Consider the following 19,636-nt stretch of genomic DNA (forward strand, 5'->3'; position numbering starts at 1 on the left):
GGCCTTTAATCTTACTTTTGACACGCCTGGAATTTTTAGTAAATTGTCATCAATGCAAAAAATCCGCAATTTATCATAAAAAAACACAGAAAATAAAGAGCTATTCTCTGCACTAATCAATGTCATTTATGTAACGCCGTGTCCTTTGTACATCTCTGAAATATTATTCTTAGAAATACCCATTTTAAATGTAAACCTTCCATTACTAACTATCATGTACCACCAAGACATAAAAACGTTGTATACTGTTTACTTGAGTTTAATTCACCACTATCAGCTAGACTTACTTAAGTCAAATCCTTCATTATACGATATATATTAGTGATGTGAGTTTCAATATGTTTCCTTAGAATGAAGAACCAATTTTTTCCAAAGATGGCACAAAGTTCTTCATGACTGTTCCGGTAAAGCAGGGTGGCCGTGGTGAATTTCATCACATTGCAATGTTTTCTGTACAGGTAAGCTGTCCTTACCTTTTGTCATATATTCTTTGAGTGTAAACGCAATTAATTTTTCTGATATATTTAAAATGTTGAAATGCTGTCTGAAAAAGCTTTGATAGAGTAATATAGTCTGTTCTTTTTTAATTATGTGACTACTCGTTGACATTAACACCCTACATGGTCATTCAGCATGCGTAGAAACACAGTTTATCCAAGGTCAGTGAAAGTATAAAGTAAGGACATGAATATTAGGTTAGGTTTAGAAAGAGGGGTACTATTTATTAACTTTTTTGGACGCATGGTATTGGATGTTAACAGTGGTTAAGTACTTTTGCCCTCACTAGGCAAACTCACTTAAGGCACAACATGTTAGGAGACAGGCAATTCACAACTGTTAAAGCATACAGCAGAAGAAATTAGCAGGTGGGAACACTCAAAACAGAGGCACAATTATTTTACTGTCTGACAAACATGTCTTTCCTTGGTGCACCAGTTCCCGATAGACGTTGCTGTTGTCTTAGCTTGATCATTTCTTTAAAAATTATTTTTATGACTTTTTTTTTACACTCCATACTGGTAAGGAACACAAATTCTCATGCAAGAAGTAGTCTGCTAACAATCGCAAGTATACTAACACCCAAGCAAATACCCTCACCACCCAACCAGAGTCCCAAATAATGTTTTTTTTTTAAATCTCATTATGTTCTAAGCAGCTTACAAAAATAACAACCAAACGAATTCTTAGAACGTCTCAATTCCTCTTCAACCTGCCATAACGTGCTTTTTTCTTATCCACCAAGTGCCCGTGTTCCTCCCCTTCAACTGAAACCCTCCATTTCCTGCCATACTGAGCCTGGAGATTACCCCTCGCATGATAACAGGCCTCTCTTAAACTAGTCTTCTGCATTTTCCCTTCCCACTCCTCACCCTTGGGGAGATAGGAGCTTTTCAATCGGAAGTATTTTAAAAGTGTGCTAATTTCACTGCTATAAATATAAAGTGCTCAGTGTCTTGATAGTCTGGTCTCTCTTTCTCTAGCAGTCCAAGAAGTGCAATTATTGGAGAGAGGGATGTCTAAATCAATTATCTTTTTTACTTTCCTGAACACCCCTCTCCAAAAAGACTGAAGCTGGTAGCTCAACCAAAACATGGGTAGCCACCCACCTTCTTGTTCATACCTGGGGCAATCACTAGAAACTGCAGGAAATGCTTTGCGTAAAAAGCAGGGGGTATAGTACAGCATCCAACCATTATATCAGGCCATCCAATGGAAATGAGTACCCGAAGGCTACAGTAGCTAAACTCAAATTATATCCTCCATTGCTTATTATTTATCTCAATCCCTGTCTCCGTCTCCCATTGCCATTTACCAATCAGCTTGTCAATCATCTCTTCTGAACCATTATGTAGTTTTCAATACCAGTACCTCAGAGGTGTATTCATTTTTTCCTTCCTAAACACTTGCCAAACAAAATCCAGAGAGGAGTCAATCCCCTGCCTCCCCATCTGTATATTTAAAAAGATGGCCTTCATTTGACTATATGAAAAAAGTGTAGACGTTTGTGGAGATTTGTACCTGTGAATGGGGCTTGAGGGGATTTTAATACTTTTCTAATAAATAAGTAACCCACATTATGGACCGCTAAATCTACCCATTTATCTATTATCTCATCTGTCCAGCCGGAGGAGAGGAATTTACAGTATCTCAATCGGCTCTCCACATCACTCTGTAGATTCCATATTCCCGAACAAATGTATCCTTCCAGTGCACCATGAAGTTTTGGAATTTATATCTAACTTTTTTGGGTGATAGGGGGATTTAGATGGTCCAGCCTGTATCAGTGACCCCCCAATCTTTGCAACATCAGTTGTAAAATCGAATTATAAAACATGGAGGGCCGAACTGATAGTCTACGGAGCTGCAAAATAAAAGAGACCATATAGTATCTTTGAAACTCTGAAAATCTGAAGTCTGCTTCGAGCTTAGGCATTTGAGAGCCCCAAGTCTCACCCAAGAGCGTTTCTGGCTCCATATAAAAGAGGACATTACTTGTTCTACTCTTTTAAAAAAAATTAGCATCCATCTTTCAGGGAATTGATAGAAAAAGAAACAAAAATAGGGCAAAATTGACATTTTAATGAAGGTAATGCATCCCACAATTGTCGAGGACAAGTCTTTCCAAACTTCTAGTACCGTAATAGTTTTAGTCATCATCGGCTTGCAATTATTCTTAAACATTTCAATCGGTTCCTCCAAATAGTAAGCCCTCGAATATTTATTTGGCCTGACCTATAATTTCCCCTCAAATTGGGAGGAAGAATCTGTACTGTGGTGTTCAAAAGGAGACTCTGTGTTTGCACTACATTAATTTTGTAGTCCCCTACATTCGTAAACGTTTTTATTGTTTGCAAAGCATTCTTTATCTCAGACGAATTTGGGGCCAAAAAAGAGCCATATCCTCTGCATATAACTTAGTTTTTGACACAGAAGGTAAGGGGGGAATCTATCTCCAAATTGGAGCGGATATGTTGTGCCAGTGGTTTGACAAAAAAGGTAAACAGCAAGGGAGAGAGGGGACACCCTTGCCTGTGCCACATCTAAAACTAATTTGACCTGAAGAAGAGTTATTAATGACCAGCAAGGACATAGCTTCTTGATACAATAGCTGAAGAGATCTCATGAACTGAAAAGGAAACTGAAACATCTAAAATCTTAATTAAATATCTCCAGTTAGCAGGTCAAAGGCCATCTCAACATCAATCAGCAAAATCACAGCAGGGATTGCTTCTGCTGTAACCATGTCAATAAACTAATTCATAAAATGTGAGTTGGCATAAAGGCTAGGCCCACTGATGAAACCATCTGATCTTTGGCCATGAGAAAGAGGGAAACTTTATCAACCGTAATGGCTAAACATTTTGTATAAATCTTATAATCATAATACAATAAGGTTATCGGACTATAAAATCCCTGATATGATGGTAATTTGCCTGAGTTCAAAAAATTCCCCAACACCCCTATGCAGAAGGAATCTGGGACGTGTCCTCCATCTAAGAAATTATTAAAGAGGGTGGTCAAAGTGGTTCAAAGAGTTGAAACTAAAATCTTATAAACTTTGGTACCAAATCTACTCCTGGAACATAGGGTGACACTTTATAGTGTCTTCTACCTCCACCACTCTTATGGGTCTGGATAGAATAAAGGCCGCTTCCTGCGTCAAAACAGGCAGTTGCATCTTCTCAAGGAAGTCTGCCACTTGCTGTACCAGTAAATGACTCCCTGTTTGTTCATCCTCATACAATCTCGAGAAATAGCCATGAAAAAAGACACTCTTAATTTCTTTTTAGTATATTTGCCAGCCTGAAGTTCCCCGGTTTGAGAGATTCAATTTTGATTAATCTTCAGTTTGGCCCACCTGCTAAAAAGCCTCCTATGGATTCCCATTCCTCGTATACCTGTTGTTGAAAGGTCCTATCACTGGCTCTTTCCCTTTCAAGATGGTAATCCTGCTCCAGCGTGGAGTACAAAATCCCTCCCTCCGTCACAGACCAAAGATCTCACAGACATACACTATGCATACATTCGCTGGTGGGGCCCATAACACCAACATTTACTCACCATCAATCTGTGTTTCTCGGGAGGCGATTATCTTCCAAACGCTGGCATGAAAGGAATTACCTTTTTAACCTAATGAGCAACAAATCTACGCAACCTTCTGATACTCATTAGGCCCTGAACTTCACCTTTTAGTATTCCTCTCATAAATTGGGATGGATCAGTTAGTTGCAGGTTTTAGGTTGACTTCCAATTCTCTAATTTCCCTTTAAATTAATACATTTTCAATGAATTAACAACCCAACTCATTCTGTAGTTAATTAATTCAATCTTTATCTAATTTTTTTTTTATTTATTTTTTTTTTTTTATTTATAAAGTTTTCACAGTAACAGAAAAAACACACAAACAGCGCCTGATGGCTCTGGGTATCATAGTGCAGAACACATAGCATGAAGTTGGTACAGTATCAACAATGTCAAGTACATCATAGCAATAGACGGCAGAGGAAGAAAGCACATATCACATCCAGCAGTCACCCAGGAAGCACTATTCAGCAGTGGAATGAGCCAATAGATAAGCAGTGAAAGGTCCCCAAATGTCTCGCGGCCTCGAAGCTTGCGGCAGCTCCTCCCAATAGCATAGAAGTTGGTCCCGACAATATGCTATATCTTTGAGCCACTGTGCTACCTGCGGCGCCGGCCTACCATCCCAATGAATCGAGACCCTACGTTTAGCCAAGAGTAGCGCCAAGGCTGCTAGCTTACGATTGCTAGCTTTGAGCTTTAACACATTCCCCAGAAGACAGAGGGTCATAGTACATACAAGAGGCTCACCCACCATTTCCGCCACCGCCCCCGTAACTTTACCCCAGAAATCAGATACCTTTGGACAGGTCCAGGACAAGTGGCAAAAGTCAGCCGTGTCTGCACCACAGCGTCTACAACAAGGCGAATCCCGGAGTCCATATTTATGAAGTTGCACTGGTGTATAATACATCTGATGAATGTATTTATAGTGGATCAGCCGTAGGTTACCATTGGCTGTAAGTTGTCCTGTAAGCCTACAACAATCTACCCATTCATCTTCAGTGAGCTTCTGTGGCAGGATTTCATTCCACCTATTCATGGGGCCCAGAGTAACAGCAGCCTCATCTGTTTGCGAGGCGTTGTACAGTCGAGTGACCAGTTTAGTTCGAAGTTGCGAGGTATACAGCAATTGCAAAGCCGTCAGAGCTGGAGGCTCCTCAGGGAAGCACGTGTGCAGGGCCACAAGCGCGGCTCTTAGTCTGCAGTATACAAACGTTGCCATAGCGGGCCTGTCCTCACCCCCCACAAATGCATTAAGATCAATAAACTGGCCATTAGGATATATATCCCCCATGGTGCGCGCTCCCACCTTCTGCAAAACTTTCAAGGAGCCCGCTTCGGTTGTCACCGAGATTTTCCCGTGATGCAGAAGGGGCATCGCCGGAGCATATAGCGGCAGCCTCCGGGCACGTTTCCCGAGTTCTCTCCAAGCATGCGCTGTACATTGCACTGTGTCAACTTCATCGTTTTCAAATACCGTAGTGTCGTTGACAATCATTGCTTGCAGTGGTAACGGGTTCACCGCCCCCGCCTCAACAGCGACATGGGGGGTGTACGGTGGTGCATTTAGCCAATAAAAGGCATACTGTGCTTGGGCGCATAGGTAATATAGGTGCATATCCGGCACCTTAAATCCTCCCGACTCATAGGGCAGTGTCAGAACGTCCCATTTAACGCGCGGCTTTTTTCCCCCCCCAAACTAGCGTAATCAATAAGCCACGGAGCGTCTGGAAGAAATGCGATCTTAATATGATGGGAACGGTGCCAAACAGGTATAAGAATCTGGGGAGAACCACCATCTTAAGGAGAGCCACCCTGTCAGCAAATGACAACGGTAGGCGTATCCATCTGGTGACCTGTTCCTCAAGTCGGACGACCGCGGTGCCATAGTTTGCACTAATAATCTTCTGCGGATCCCTGTGTATCCACACCCCTAAATATTTAACTGGGTCCTCCCTCCATTCCAATGGGAACCCCAGTTCGAATTGAGTCGTGCACTCTGTCAGAGAGACCACCACCGATTTATTCCAGTTTATCCCCAAACCAGAGTACCATTCAAATCGTACATATTCCCTAATGAGTTGTTCCAAATACAGCACTGGCTCACGCACATACAAAACCATATCGTCTGCATACATGGATACAGCCAATGGCCTCTGTTGAAAGCGTAGCGCCGCCCTCGCATGGCGTTGCCGCAGTATGCAAATCTTTATCTAATTAATGCAAATTAAATAATTCTTTTAATCAAGTCGCCAATCATATTTACCTATTCTGGCTAATTGTCATCCTCTAAGTCAGATCTGTTTGTCTCGCAAATCTATGCCCATCAAATTTAATAATTTCAATTCATCAGGAGTTTGGGCATTAATTTAGTCCGTCAAAGATTCAGGGAAACAGCTGTCCTGCAGCGTCACCGTCCTCTCCGTCAGCATAACGTCAGGAATCGAGAAAAGCCAAAAACGAACCCGCACCAACCTCTCTATTCTACCATAATTTATAGTAAAAATCATTGACAAAATGTAACAAATATGGGTTTTCAGCTCCTCTGATTGGACAATCGAAAATCGTCTGATAGGGTTCTCACAAAATAATGTCTCTTAGATCATCAGTCTTGCTTGTTCCGGTTTTTAAAGGCGTCTTATTGTTCTTTCTGAAAAGCTGGCTTGCTTCCCAGGGCGACCTTGGTGGGTACAGTCTGGTTAGGGTCATGACGAGGCCACTGTAGCTGGCGTTAGCGCAGGCGCACTTCACCCAAAACCTAGTGTAGCGTCGACTGTCAGGTTAGATACCGGAGGCAGCCATTTTGTGGCATGCCCAAATGGTCAACTTAAGCAAAAGAAACACAAAACGTAATTAATACATAGAAATGACTAATAAAATGTTATTCCCTCGCTAATACCCATATGTGTGTGTAATTATCAAGCAGAAAGCAACACTCAAGCGGTTTATACTTACTAAATAAAGCACAAATCACAAAAACATCACAAAAGCAACATATATCATGCAGTATTCTAATTGTCTATCATTAGTATGCGTACATAATTTAGTTTACGAATTAATAAAGTCATGCAAAGCAATCCCACGTGTATTTCACATTAATAAGGTTGATTAATGGTTTCCACTTCAATCCATTAGTTCGATTATAATTAATTAATTAATTAATTAATCTAATTAGCATAAACATGCAATTTGGGGAGGGTATACAACATTTTTGCATTCCTCGCTCCAGCAATCCCTAATTTCCTCCATGGCCTTACACCATCTCTTGTATAGAAATTCCGAATTAGCTGATCAAAATGCTTGATAAACTACTTCCTCCAGTAGGGCCTCCACTTCCTACCTCCATTTTTTCCTCTTACATGCTTGTGAGAAATCAATAACCCCTGAATAGTGCATTTAAATACCTTCAAGACTATGGAAATGTCAGCAGAAGATCCACTGGTGGTGAAAAAGCTCATTATTTCCAGGATGGTGTTCTCAATAGCCCCTGGTTCCCCTAAAATCGTTGTATCCTCTTAGTGCTCATGGGTTAAGTAACGCCAAGTGCTCACCGGCATGCTGGGAAATCTCCAGATCTGAAAGCGACAGGCACCCTAAAAACAAATCTCATATGTTGACCATTATGGGCAATTTCTGCTGGTGTTAGCTGTGAAGGGGTACTGATTTTAAACATTTTATTCATAAGTTATCAGATGTATTGATAATGCAGAAACTACACAGAGACCAATCGTGACGGAAAACATGTTGGTTCAATTCAAATGTTTTTCCATGTATGAGTAAGGCGAATATATTCAATAAGTAGTAACTCATGCATGGCAATTCCAAAATTACAAGCAGCAAACTTAAGCACCCAAAGGTATCTTTCGTGTGCATGTGATGGAAGCAACACAATGTATATGTTCCAAAACTCCTCTAACAAGTGAATCAGTGATTATATTTTAAAAAATATAATTATTACAAGAGCAAACGTTTTTTACAAAGAGACTGCAGGCGGAGTTTGAATGCTCCGGTCACCAACAATCAGCACTGTCTAGTTTTGATTCCACTTCATGCTTATTTATTTCTGCTTCATCTTTCTTAATCTCATTCTTACAGCATCTTTTTTCATCCATGCGTTACCATCTACATGTTTTTCTGTCTTTCTGATCCTTTTTCTCTCTTGTCTGCCTTTCTTTCTCTTGCTCATGGTCGAAGACTCGTTTATGAAATATATGTTCTGGTCCACAAAAATGAGTAGCGTGGTATGCCACCTGCACTAATTAAGCATTGATTTGCATACTGAGGGAAATATTCAGAAATATGCAATTCAAATTAGGTGAATATACACAATGAGATCATTGTATGTGCTTTCACACATTTGAAATGCATTTTCCACGTCTGCACATCTAATTATGTATCTGTGTAAAAATGACTAAGTGGCACTAAAGTGGGAGAAAGCACACACATATTGCCACATCCGACAAGATATGTATAGACAGGACAAAACTGTCAAGTAAATCTTTTTGTGCAATAAGGTACTGATTGTCATAAAGCATACGTGGCACACATGCAGTAGTAAACATTGTTTTTTGCAACATTTTGCAGACTTTTGTGAAATTACACAAAGGTGTTAAAAAGTGGTTTGCTTGTATCACATTAGAACCGATCAAGTACACACATAACCTGTGTAAAAAAGTATTGAGGAGTACTCAGCAAGACAATTTTCTGCTCATACCAATATCCTGCAACAAAACATTTTACGCAAAATCTTGTTATGTAAACTTTTGTAAATTTGAGGCAACAACATTTGTGAAGTTTGAAAAGTAAAACTTTCAGCAGAATTAGTGTATAGTTTTTCATTTCTGCATCATACAGGTGTTGGATCTTTTCTAAATGTTGTTTATCTCATGCTGAGGGAAGTTCTTTGCTTCACATTCAACAACACAATGGGCCCCATTATGACGCCAGTTGGACAAGAATCCGACCGGCATCATGTCTGACATGGGAACAGCCGACAAGGAGACGGCAGTCCTGCTTCCCAAATTAGGAGGTGACCGCCTTTATGGCGGTCGGAAAGTGTATCTTTACTATTATTGAGGCTTGTGCTGTGGTCTGAAGCACAAGTCGCAATAGGAAATTTACACTTTTTAACCCTCCATGCACCGTGTGGCAGGCACCATGCGGTGGCCACCCGATGCATAGGTATCAGACCGACATAGAAAGGCTGTCGAAAATGTGCATCGTAATCCCCATGGTGGTGCATGAGCAGGCACCTCCTCCATTTTGAGGATTACGATCCACCCTCCGCCCAAGGGGCTCCTTGAGCCCGATGGAATCCGAGCAGAATTTCACTGTAGGTTTCCCTCTAACCGCCAATATCGTAATACGGTGGTCGGACAGAAACCTCTGATGTCGGGGGGCAATCCTCTGATGATATGTCAGATGGCTTTCCACCCGACATCATAATGAGGCCCTAAATGGTAAATTTGGATGGTGCACTAATATTTTCCCCAGAAAAAAAATGAAAAAAAAAATGTTCTCTTTGGCAAATTTTCTGCAGAAACCACATTGGGGTCCCTGACTATTTTTTTAAAGAAACATGTTTATTCCAGATTGTAGAAAGAGAAGGTGAAATAAAGTTTGTCCAGTGCACAGGAGGCAAAGGGCCAACAAGGAATTTTCAAAAGTGCATTGGACGTTTTTCTATGATATTCAGATCCACCTTTTAAAAAAAAATGAAATGATAAAGACAATATTTCAGTTTCTTGCTCAATTTCTCATAAATATTCTCTACCAAAACGTAACCAAAATGTATAATACAGGAAAAGACATTATTTGGAAAATTAAGAAGTCTCCCATTGTAATACAGTACGCTAATAACACATGAATTAATTCTTAATTAACATACTTCATAACAAGAAATGCAGTTAAATCTGCATGAGATGGATAACATTAGCTACTAATTATGTCAATTATGCATGTTTGATATATTTTCTTAATTCAGAAAAGGATTTTGAACATTCATTGTAAAACTAATGCTTTTATGCTTATTTACACATTTAAAGGGTTTTGAATAATAAAGCAAACTTGTTGGAATTCCCAAACTTTGACAATTTTGTTGTACATTATTTGGTGTCCAATATGTGCATATATTACCACATAGTTACACCTTTTTGCAATTCCGTTGCATTCTGCAAATAATTTGTTCTGCAGGCTTTTTATTAGAAATGTTTGCATTTGCAGACTCCCGAACCGCAAATCAGCATTTTTTTTATTATATTGCAAACTTCTCAATGTGCAACGATTGAGAAGTTTGAAAAAGTTACATCCATGACATCAGCGATCCTTCGCAGCAGCAGGGAAGGTTCCTGTTGTTGCCAAATGTGACTTCTCAGGGCAATTGGCAGTGAGGCTGTTAGTCACCTGCTCCTGTCCTCTGTGTCAGGAGCCTTTCTGTCATCCGCCTGCAAAGTCCCAATGCCACCATTCTCCTTCTCCCCCCAATTTTTACCACTACCTCCATCCTCCACACTGCCACCTAAATATGTCCCACACATAGCAGGCCATTCTTTTCTCTAAATCCGTCCTTAAAGTGCCACTAACTCTACACACTCTTGCATCCCTCCTATGCATAACTTTCAGGGTAGGCTGGAGATAAGAATTCATCATTAAGACAAATTTGTTATCCGGGATATCCCCACAATAGGACATACTGAGGAGGAATTATTCAAATGTATGATGCCTGCCTGCGGCTTTTGCTGAAACGGTTGCAAGAATCTTTGAAGGGCTAGAGAACAAGTTTATGTTCACCTCGTGAAGGTACAAAACCACATATATTTTTGCTGGGTGGTACATGTCTAGTCTTATTCTCTTTACAAAGGGAAAGTAATGCATTCTCTCTCCATTGCTCCTTGCAAATCAGCTGATAGCTCTAGACACTATATGGGATTGAGGTCCTACATATTTTTATTGATCCTCACCTTTACTCTCCATTATTAATTTTTTCTAGGGGATGCTCTGGCCACCTTATGTGCTCTCCTTCTAAAAAAGAACTGCAAATAATTCGACAGCTTTGCTGTTGCTTTGTCCCACTGTTGAAGATGTTAGTTAATGTATGTATGAATCATTTTGGTTAGCAATAATCAACCTTGGCATTGATCACATCAGTTTTAATACTGCTAAATTAGTTGAGTATTTTGACTACTACTCTGATTAGAAAGCTTTGAGTGACTGAGCTGTATGTAAATCCCCGAGTATTAGAACACAAAATGGCTTTTGAATCTCGAAACTACAAAAATAGAGCAATTGCCCCCTTAACTCCAACCGACATTCCACTTTCATGTTACATTGATCGGGATGTCATATTACACCGTATTCAGGAGTAGGCAGAGCAAATCTGCCAGATGAAGCATAAGGTTTGATGAGAGCTCTCTCCCACATCAACTACACAATGAACGCCTATGCTTGATATTAGTTGTGAATCGTGACTGCGATCTTATGATCAGTAGACACGTGTTTAGCATTGGTATGGGGACTCAATCACTCCAGTAGCTCCCAGCTTTACATATGATTTTAGTTCGGATAAACCTGTGGAATGAGTGTTTCTTTGGCTCCATCGAGATCCCTACCTCAATATTCCGAGGACACACTCTTTCCTTCAGGGGTTTTCCAGGCGGTTGATTCAGGTATTGTTTAAAAATTCCACTGATAACAAGTAATTCTGAAAATATTACGACAAGCTCAAATGTCATGATTTCAACCAATGTGACTGAGAGGACTGATACAAAGGGACCGTAATATTTTCTCAGAAAACGTATTACATTTTGCATGGTGATCAGACAGTTTTTTGCATGTAAAAGCACGGAATTTTGTTCTGTTATTCTCTGTCATATCTTATTAGTCATCCATTCTACTCCAGAATCTAAATGGTGCTCTTGGATGGCAGTTAGAGACCATAGAGTTTGTATCTGTGACCCCTGCCTCTCACCTTGTGACTCTAGGCACTGCCCTTGAGATCTCCAGCATTAGGTCCCAAAAGCAGTGACATGAATAGAAGTTTACCAGTGAAATGAAATGAAATGAAATGAAAAAGAATTTCTAAAGCGCATGGCTGCCCTTGAGCGTCCCAGCGCTGACAATATGATGAGCCAGTGAGCCAGTGCTCTCTAGTGCCTCAAAAAGTTCTGCAAAAACAGATCTTTTGACTGGGGGAGAATGTTTGCATTGTCAGCATTTCGTCCATCATTTGTTTGCTGTAACACTTTTCGCCCTCAGTGGGATGGGTATGCCCAGACGTGGGTCCCCTGCTCACTGTGCCACTGGATTCAAGCTAGCCTGGCTGAAGAAGGGTGACATACCCTGAAACCGGTCCCAGGATGCTTGTTTCTGGTCCAGGGAGGACCTGGCCTGGCAATTCGGTCTGGACTGTTCCCATGGGGCACAGGGTCAAGACTGATTTGCATATGGCTGGGTCCAAACTGGGGTGGTGTAGTGGGCAAAAGAACGATGGATTTAACCCAGATCTTTTGACTGGGGGAGAATGTTTGCATTGTCAGCATTCCGTCCATCATTTGTTTGCTGTATCGAAAAGTTCTGCAGCACACCCAAAAATGAGATACGTGCCTGTCTATTTTAATAAAAATGAATAAATTCAGCAGGGGAATACCTAAAAACAATGGGGCTTATAAGCCCCATGTCCGACGGTGCTTCACTTTTTTTGACGCAGAGGCGGTGCAGTGTGCTGCCCCATATTTACAAGGTCTTGCAAAGCCACCCTGCGTGGCTTTTCATGGCCTTGTAAATATGGCCCCTTTTCACGCATCACTTTGCGTGAAAGAAGCATGCCATGGGTGTTGCTGTGGGTGTTCCCACGCAAAACCCATGGATTCTGCTGCATTCCCAGATTCACAACATTTTGTAAACCTGGGAACGAGTCAGAATCATATGTCTCCCCAGGGGTGGCGTGAAGAGGTGCAACAAGGAGAAATACTTTTATTTCTCCTAATATTTTTCCTCTTTCTAACCATGCTGCATTCTACAGCACACATAGGAGGAGGTAAACACCATCAAGGATTGCTTTTGTGCAAGAAGGTGCCCCTCCCTGTACAAAAACAATTGTCCCCCCCAAGGCAGCCACTCTTGGACCGTGGTGCAAGGGTGCCTGTGTTGGTGTATGGCAGACAGTTGTGCAACAGTGCAGGGGAAAGCACAGGGATGCATCATATTGTTGTAAATATGACGCATCCCTGTGCTTTTAAAATGGGACAGCACGGTGCAGCAAAATGGCTTGTGCACCGCGTCATTTTGTTGTAAATAAGGCCCATAGTTGTCATCCCACTAGCATCTGATGTGTGCAATGGTGCCTTACTGCCCAGGCCTTAAAAAGGAAACACAAATTTTCAAGAAGCTGGCTGCATGTCTAAAGCCCCTTTCCGCTAGTTGATGGAGCTCATAGGAAGTTCAGACAGCAGAGTTAAAGCTGGTGCACCTGCTGAAAATTATTTTACAAGGTTGATAGAGTGCAAGCTCCTATGGTGATCTGTTCTGCTTTGTTCAAGGGACTTACCAATGGATCAGTATGACAAAGTACTATGCAATATAGATCCACATGCTGCTTAAGCAAACAATTTGACTTGTAGTCTGTGAGGTTGTCGAATCAGGTGTTTAGTGGTTAAGTTGCTATAAACTCAAGAACAAAGGCGCATAAGTTGTAGTCCAAGCATTCTCACTCAAACAATAGTGTGATGATGGGCCAATTGCTTTAACTGCAGGTCTCTGCTTCCTCTGCCTTATGTAAATGAATTGTGACTACCTACACAATTGGTAATTCGCTATATTTAGTGGGCTACCAGCCTTTTGTAATCATTTACCATGCTTCGGGGAGCCAAAAGATTGAAGTCATTGGACACATTTACTGGGTCTAGTCAAGTCTAGGAACTGTGATTCACTGGTTCTAAGTGTTTGTGGTGCGACTTGGTCAAGTGGCGTCAAGGGGTTTTGTAGCTGTAGAGAGTAGAAGTAGAATATCATATTTATAATCGGGACACGTGCGGGACGAAGCCCAGACCAAGGGCGGGCCCATCAGAGACTGTATGAAGCTGGGCATGTACACCCGTTTAATGATTTGACTCTGAGACTCTGAGACAATTTATGCACTATTTGTTTCCTTGTTGCACTTATTTTATTTGGGTAGGTTTCTTTCCCCTAGCATGAATACGCCTAAAAAACGAGGTGTTTGCAGGGACTTTAGATGCCTTTCTTGTGAGGGCAGAATCAGTCCTCATAAATGAAATTCAGTTAATAGAACGAAGATTGTGTCTAGAGCCCGTACTCTCACAGAATAGACTCTCCCTGACACCTGTCTTTATGAACCAGGGTAGGGCATCCAGTAACGAGCCGTCCCCTATATTGATTGGCACTTCACTACAAGCTCTAAATAATCAAGCAGCAGACATTGATTCTCCCCTTCCCTCTGAATCCGAGGATGCCTCTGATGGGCCGAAAATTATTACTAGAGGACAAAAGGCCAATCGTAGGGCAGACATCAGCCAAGAACCCCCCCCCCCCAAAAAAAAGAGAGGTAAAATTGCGCAAAAACAGAGCAAACCAGCTCAGAACGCAAATAGGAGACGAGGGAAATCAGCTATTGATGTGGAGAATGGCCCACAGCCACCTATAAAATATAATGAGATCGTCAAGATTGCTGAGGGGGTATTAGATGGGAACTTCTGGGGAAAGCTGGAGACTATGATGACATCTTTTTTAGAAGCTGTCCTGCTAAAGATGACCAATATTGAAATTAGATTAGAAGAGGTGGAAGAACTGGTGACCAGTCGATATTCAGCTACAGTGGCAACTGGCTCCAAAACGATAGAATGCCTTCCACCGGGTGATGAAACAGGTTTGGTCTCTGGAACAGCCTCGAGCTCCAAAATAAATAAACAATCGCATGGCAGGATCACCAATAATAACTCCAATGAAGACCTAGCATGTACTAGTCAACATCTCTCTGAAACTGTTCACCATCCCACAGCCTCTAAGAACCCACCTGGCGCAAAGGGGGAAGTAGAATCCATCAGAGAGTCTAACAAGGCAAACGGCGATAATAGAGCTTTAGAGAAGGGGAAATATTTCCCATAGCATTTAGACCAAACTCAAAACTTATCACAGAATTTAAATCTCCCACCAGAAGCAACCCCTTCTTGCCCATATACCAATTCTGAGCACTGGTCTAGCCTAAAAAACAAGTCTCTCTACTTTCTGGCCACTAAGATTGGTCTTAATAACCATCTATTTTCAGATTTTAAAATGGTTTGCAGAATTGGATGGGTGGGCTTTTCACCTAAATCACTGCGGGGGGACTGTGTTGTTTTAACTTTTAGGTCACCTCTATTAGTACACACTATCCTGGAAAAGGGTTTTAATGGACCTGTGAACCCACATGCTATAAACATATTACTGCTGGGATACTTTTACAGACCACCCAACTTGTTACAACGGCAAACCTCCATGTCTGAGAGAGATTCTCATAGGGAAATGAGGCAGTATAGATATCCCATACCAACCTATAATCGTTTTGATGTACTGAACTCCCTAGAAAATATTGATTGACTGAACCCTGCGGTCTCTCTCGTGCCTCCCAGTCCTGTAATTGGGAACAGAGTAGGCACGATAGAAAGGGACAATGATACCTCTTCTGGATTCTCCAGATATGCAAACAGGAGTGAGGCTGGTACACCAGTAAGGGATAGTGACAACCTCCCCCCTGAAACTGTGGCCGGAAATATTAGAGATGAATCTCTGATTACCAACACAAAAAACTGTATTGATGATGGTAAACCTCCTTCCTGTAATATTGTATCATGGAACATAGCTGGGATTACTGCTAAATTAAACAATCAACTATGGTGGGACTTTATTACCAAGTTTGAGATTTTGTGTCTTCAAGAGACCTGGACTATGAAAGAGATACACCTGAAATGATACAGGACCTACCATACCCCAGCAGTTGATGTACAGAGCGGCAGGGCCAAGGGTGGCCTGTGCACATATATATCGAATACTCTAGATATAAAGAATGTTACGCTGCTCGCCAGTGAGGATTACTACCACCTAATTAAAATGAATGTGGACGTAACACGTTCCATAGCCTTGGTAAACTTTTATAATAATATTCTGGCAGGAAAAGTGGGCACTGTCATAACAAACATCTCGCACTCACTGAAATTAGCCAAAAGAGGAAAGTCAAAAGAAACCATAATAATTGTGGCAGGGGACTTCAATTGCACGCTATGTCCCAATGCTGGGGATAATATATGTGGAGCCTTAAGAGAAGATGGGGTAGGTTTGTCACACTTTAGGCATACTGCCTCAGGGGAATCGTTTAATGAACTTATTTTCAGTAACGACTTAGGATTTGTGAATGAGTTATGCCCATCTCCTACTCCTTTACCAGGGATATTTAATGGGAGAGGACTTTGCTCTACAATTGACTATGTTCTTATATCAAGCAACCACGCATTCAGTCTCCGTTCTTTTTATGTCTCTGGAAATCCTCTTAGTGACCATTTCCCACTTTGTTTCTCACTCATATTGCCCTCTTGTAAGAGACCTAGACCACATAGCAACAACGATCAAATGCTGGGAACTATGACTATTGGCAGTACCAACGGATACTCCCTTCGATGGGCAGCCGTTGACCAAGAAAAACTTACCAACATAGTGATAAAGAAGTGTAAAACTGACATAGACCTCTGTTTGAGCGAAGAAGCTGCCCCTGAAAAGATTTTAGCTTCCCTTATGGGTATAACTACTGTCATAAGTGAATCCCTTATTAGACGTAAGAAGAATAATGATTCTCAACGTGGATGGTTCGATTCAAAATGCACTCAAGCACTTTCCCGGCTTAAGAAAGAATTGCAGAAAATTCCCAGAAATGTTTCTGCAATAAGGTTAGCCAGAGAGGCATATAGGCACGCATTAAAGGCTAGAAAGACCACAATGAAGAAGTAAGCTTGGGAGGCCCTACAAGAGGCCTCAGGAACTAAAGATAGTGCAGCGTTCTGGAGAGCAATTAGGCCCCTTTACTGATCAGTGAGGTGGGCCCAACTATTGAGATAGCCATACCTGAGGATCAGTGGATTAATCACTTTTCCCAGGTATAAAAAGGTGAGGGCAGTCCCCTCATGGATGATAATCTTTCCCGGGACACTTCTGGCATGAACTGCTCCTTGCAGAATAAGGATCTAGAGTTTACCCTAGAGGAGGTGGAGCGGGCCCTTCAAGTTAGCCAAGGTGGCAAAGCTCCTGGCCCGGACGATATTTTTAAACGAAACATCCCGTTGTGGGGGCCCCTCCTGGTACAGGTGCTTAATGCTAGTTGTAGCACTAGCTTTTTGCCTACATGGGTAGTCTCTACTATCGTGCCTATCTTTAAAAAGGGTGATAGGCACGATCCAGGATGCTACAGACCCATCTCCTTATTGGATGCAATAACGAAGGTGGTAGGCAGAGTTCTTCTTGAGCGTCTTCAGGGCTAGGCTGAGGAGAACTCTGTTCTGTCAGATCTGCAGTATGGCTTCCGGGCCGGGGTAGGGATTACTGAGCAGGGTATAAACCTTTCTCTACTGGTGGGGAAATACACAAGGGCTATGAAAGGTGATCTGTTTCTGACTTTTGTGGACCTCACAGCCGCTTTTGACTGTGTGGTCCATAACAAATTGTGGTCAATTTTAGAAGTCATGGGGGTTGAATCAAATATTATTTATTTTATTAAACGTTTTTATTGTGAGGCCAAGGCCCGCGTCCCCTATGGTGTGAGGGGCGAATGCTCAGAAGCCTTCTGGATCAAGAGCGGGGTCAGACAGGGTTGTGTCTTGGCCCTGTTCCTTTTTAATTTGTATATAAATGGATTAGGGGAGGCTCTTCTCAAGGATAACCAGGATTTTCCGATGGTAGCGGGGCATCCAATTCCAGCCCTCCTGTACGCAGATGACGCGGTACTGATGTCTCCTACCCAAATAGGCCTTCAGCGTGTTCTGGAAAGTTTCTCCCTCTTCATGAAAACCTAGGTTTAAGAGTAAACTCTTCCAAAACTTTTATTATGCGCTGTGGTACTGGCGTCAAGAAGCGTAAGGATATGTTTGTGGCAGGGTAGAAAATTGGGGTTGCAAAGAAGTTCTCCTATTTGGGCATTCTCTTTACCCATAACAACACCTGGGCCCAAGCAGTTTTAGCTAAAAGGTTGGTTTTATTACGCACTACATCTGCTTTAATTACTTTTGCTAGGAAATTAGGAAAAAGACCCCCCGTAGAAGTTTTTAAACTGTATAAAGCGAAGTTCGTTGCAGCGGCACTCTATGGCTGCGGGGTGTGGGGTTTTGCTGATTTACTCTCAATCCAGAGAGTGGAAAACTCATTTTTAAGATACATCTTATGCTTCCTGAAAGGATCCTCTGCTAGTGTTTGTCACGCAGAGTTAGGGCTTCCATTTATTTCCGACCTGATTAGAGTTGAACCTGTGCTTCTATGGCACAGGCTGTGGTCAAAAGATGAGGCCAAATTAAATAGAGAAATTATTGCGGATACGCTGAACCTGGAAGAAGCATTGAGGATTCCTCGGCTAAGATATGTGTATAATTTTTTTGAGGATCTTGGCCATCCCGAGTTTTTCACCAATTCCCGCTCCCGTAAGCTTATAACAAGGAAGAAGCTAAGAAAAGAGGGTATGCTGCTGCTAGACTCTAACAGAATGTCGACTGAAATTTTAAAACCTACTGTTCTACATAATCAGATGGCTTTAATCACTTTTAACATTCAACCTTACCTGACTTATGTACAAGGTGCCTATGATAGGTTTTTATTGACCCGTTTTAGGCTGGGAATTTTTTATCGACTAATCACTTTCCCCACACCAAATGACTGGTCTCAAAAACTCCAAACCTGCCCCTGTGATAATTTGTCCCCACAGTCCATGATCCATGTCACCCTTTTCTGTAAATTTTACACTGCTGCAAGGTTCCTGTACTTGTTGCCTATTCTTAAACAATTTGGGTTGCGCCAATGCCGACCAGCCTTTTTGGCTCTACAACTTTTAAATAATGAGCACACAGTGTTTAGGATATTGATCTTTTTGAAAAAAGTCTTGTCCTATAGGAAGCAACTGTCCATGATCTGATACATTTTGTCAAGAGCTTGTTTTAGTTTAATACTGTTTGTAACTTTTTAAAATGTAGTATAAATGTATTAATATCTTTTCCTTTTTTTTCTGTATGACTAATTGTACTGTATTTTCTATGTGCTTTTATGATTGTCTATGCAAACAATCGAATAAAGCTTTCTTGACCTTGACCTAATCTTGAATATTAATTAGGAAATCACTTCACGGCAGGGCTAGGTCAGTGGTGGTCTAGTGGTTAAATAATCACTGACTGTGGAGTCAGAAGTCAAAAGGCATATTCACAATATGGTCATTCAACAAAATTGTGTCATCTTGGGTAAACCACTTTCTATCCTGGCCTCGGTCTCAGAATATTATGTGAAAAACACTTGAATATTCAGAGCACTTAAAGGC

At 41.5% G+C, this 19,636-nt stretch overlaps 1 protein-coding gene across 1 annotated transcript in view; it reads left to right on the plus strand.

Moving 5' to 3' along the window:
* DPP10 (dipeptidyl peptidase like 10) overlaps nucleotides 1-19,636 on the plus strand; it is a 1,675,128-nt gene that overhangs the window by 1,309,407 nt on the left and 346,085 nt on the right. Inside the window, exon 13 of the mRNA XM_085647459.1 lies at nucleotides 351-458. Coding sequence (XP_085503585.1) covers nucleotides 351-458 — 108 coding nt within the window. The remainder of the gene's footprint in view (nucleotides 1-350; nucleotides 459-19,636) is intronic.

Source organism: Triturus cristatus, chromosome 3_2, assembly GCF_964204655.1.
Source record: "Triturus cristatus chromosome 3_2, aTriCri1.1, whole genome shotgun sequence".
Lineage (NCBI taxonomy): Eukaryota > Metazoa > Chordata > Amphibia > Caudata > Salamandridae > Triturus > Triturus cristatus.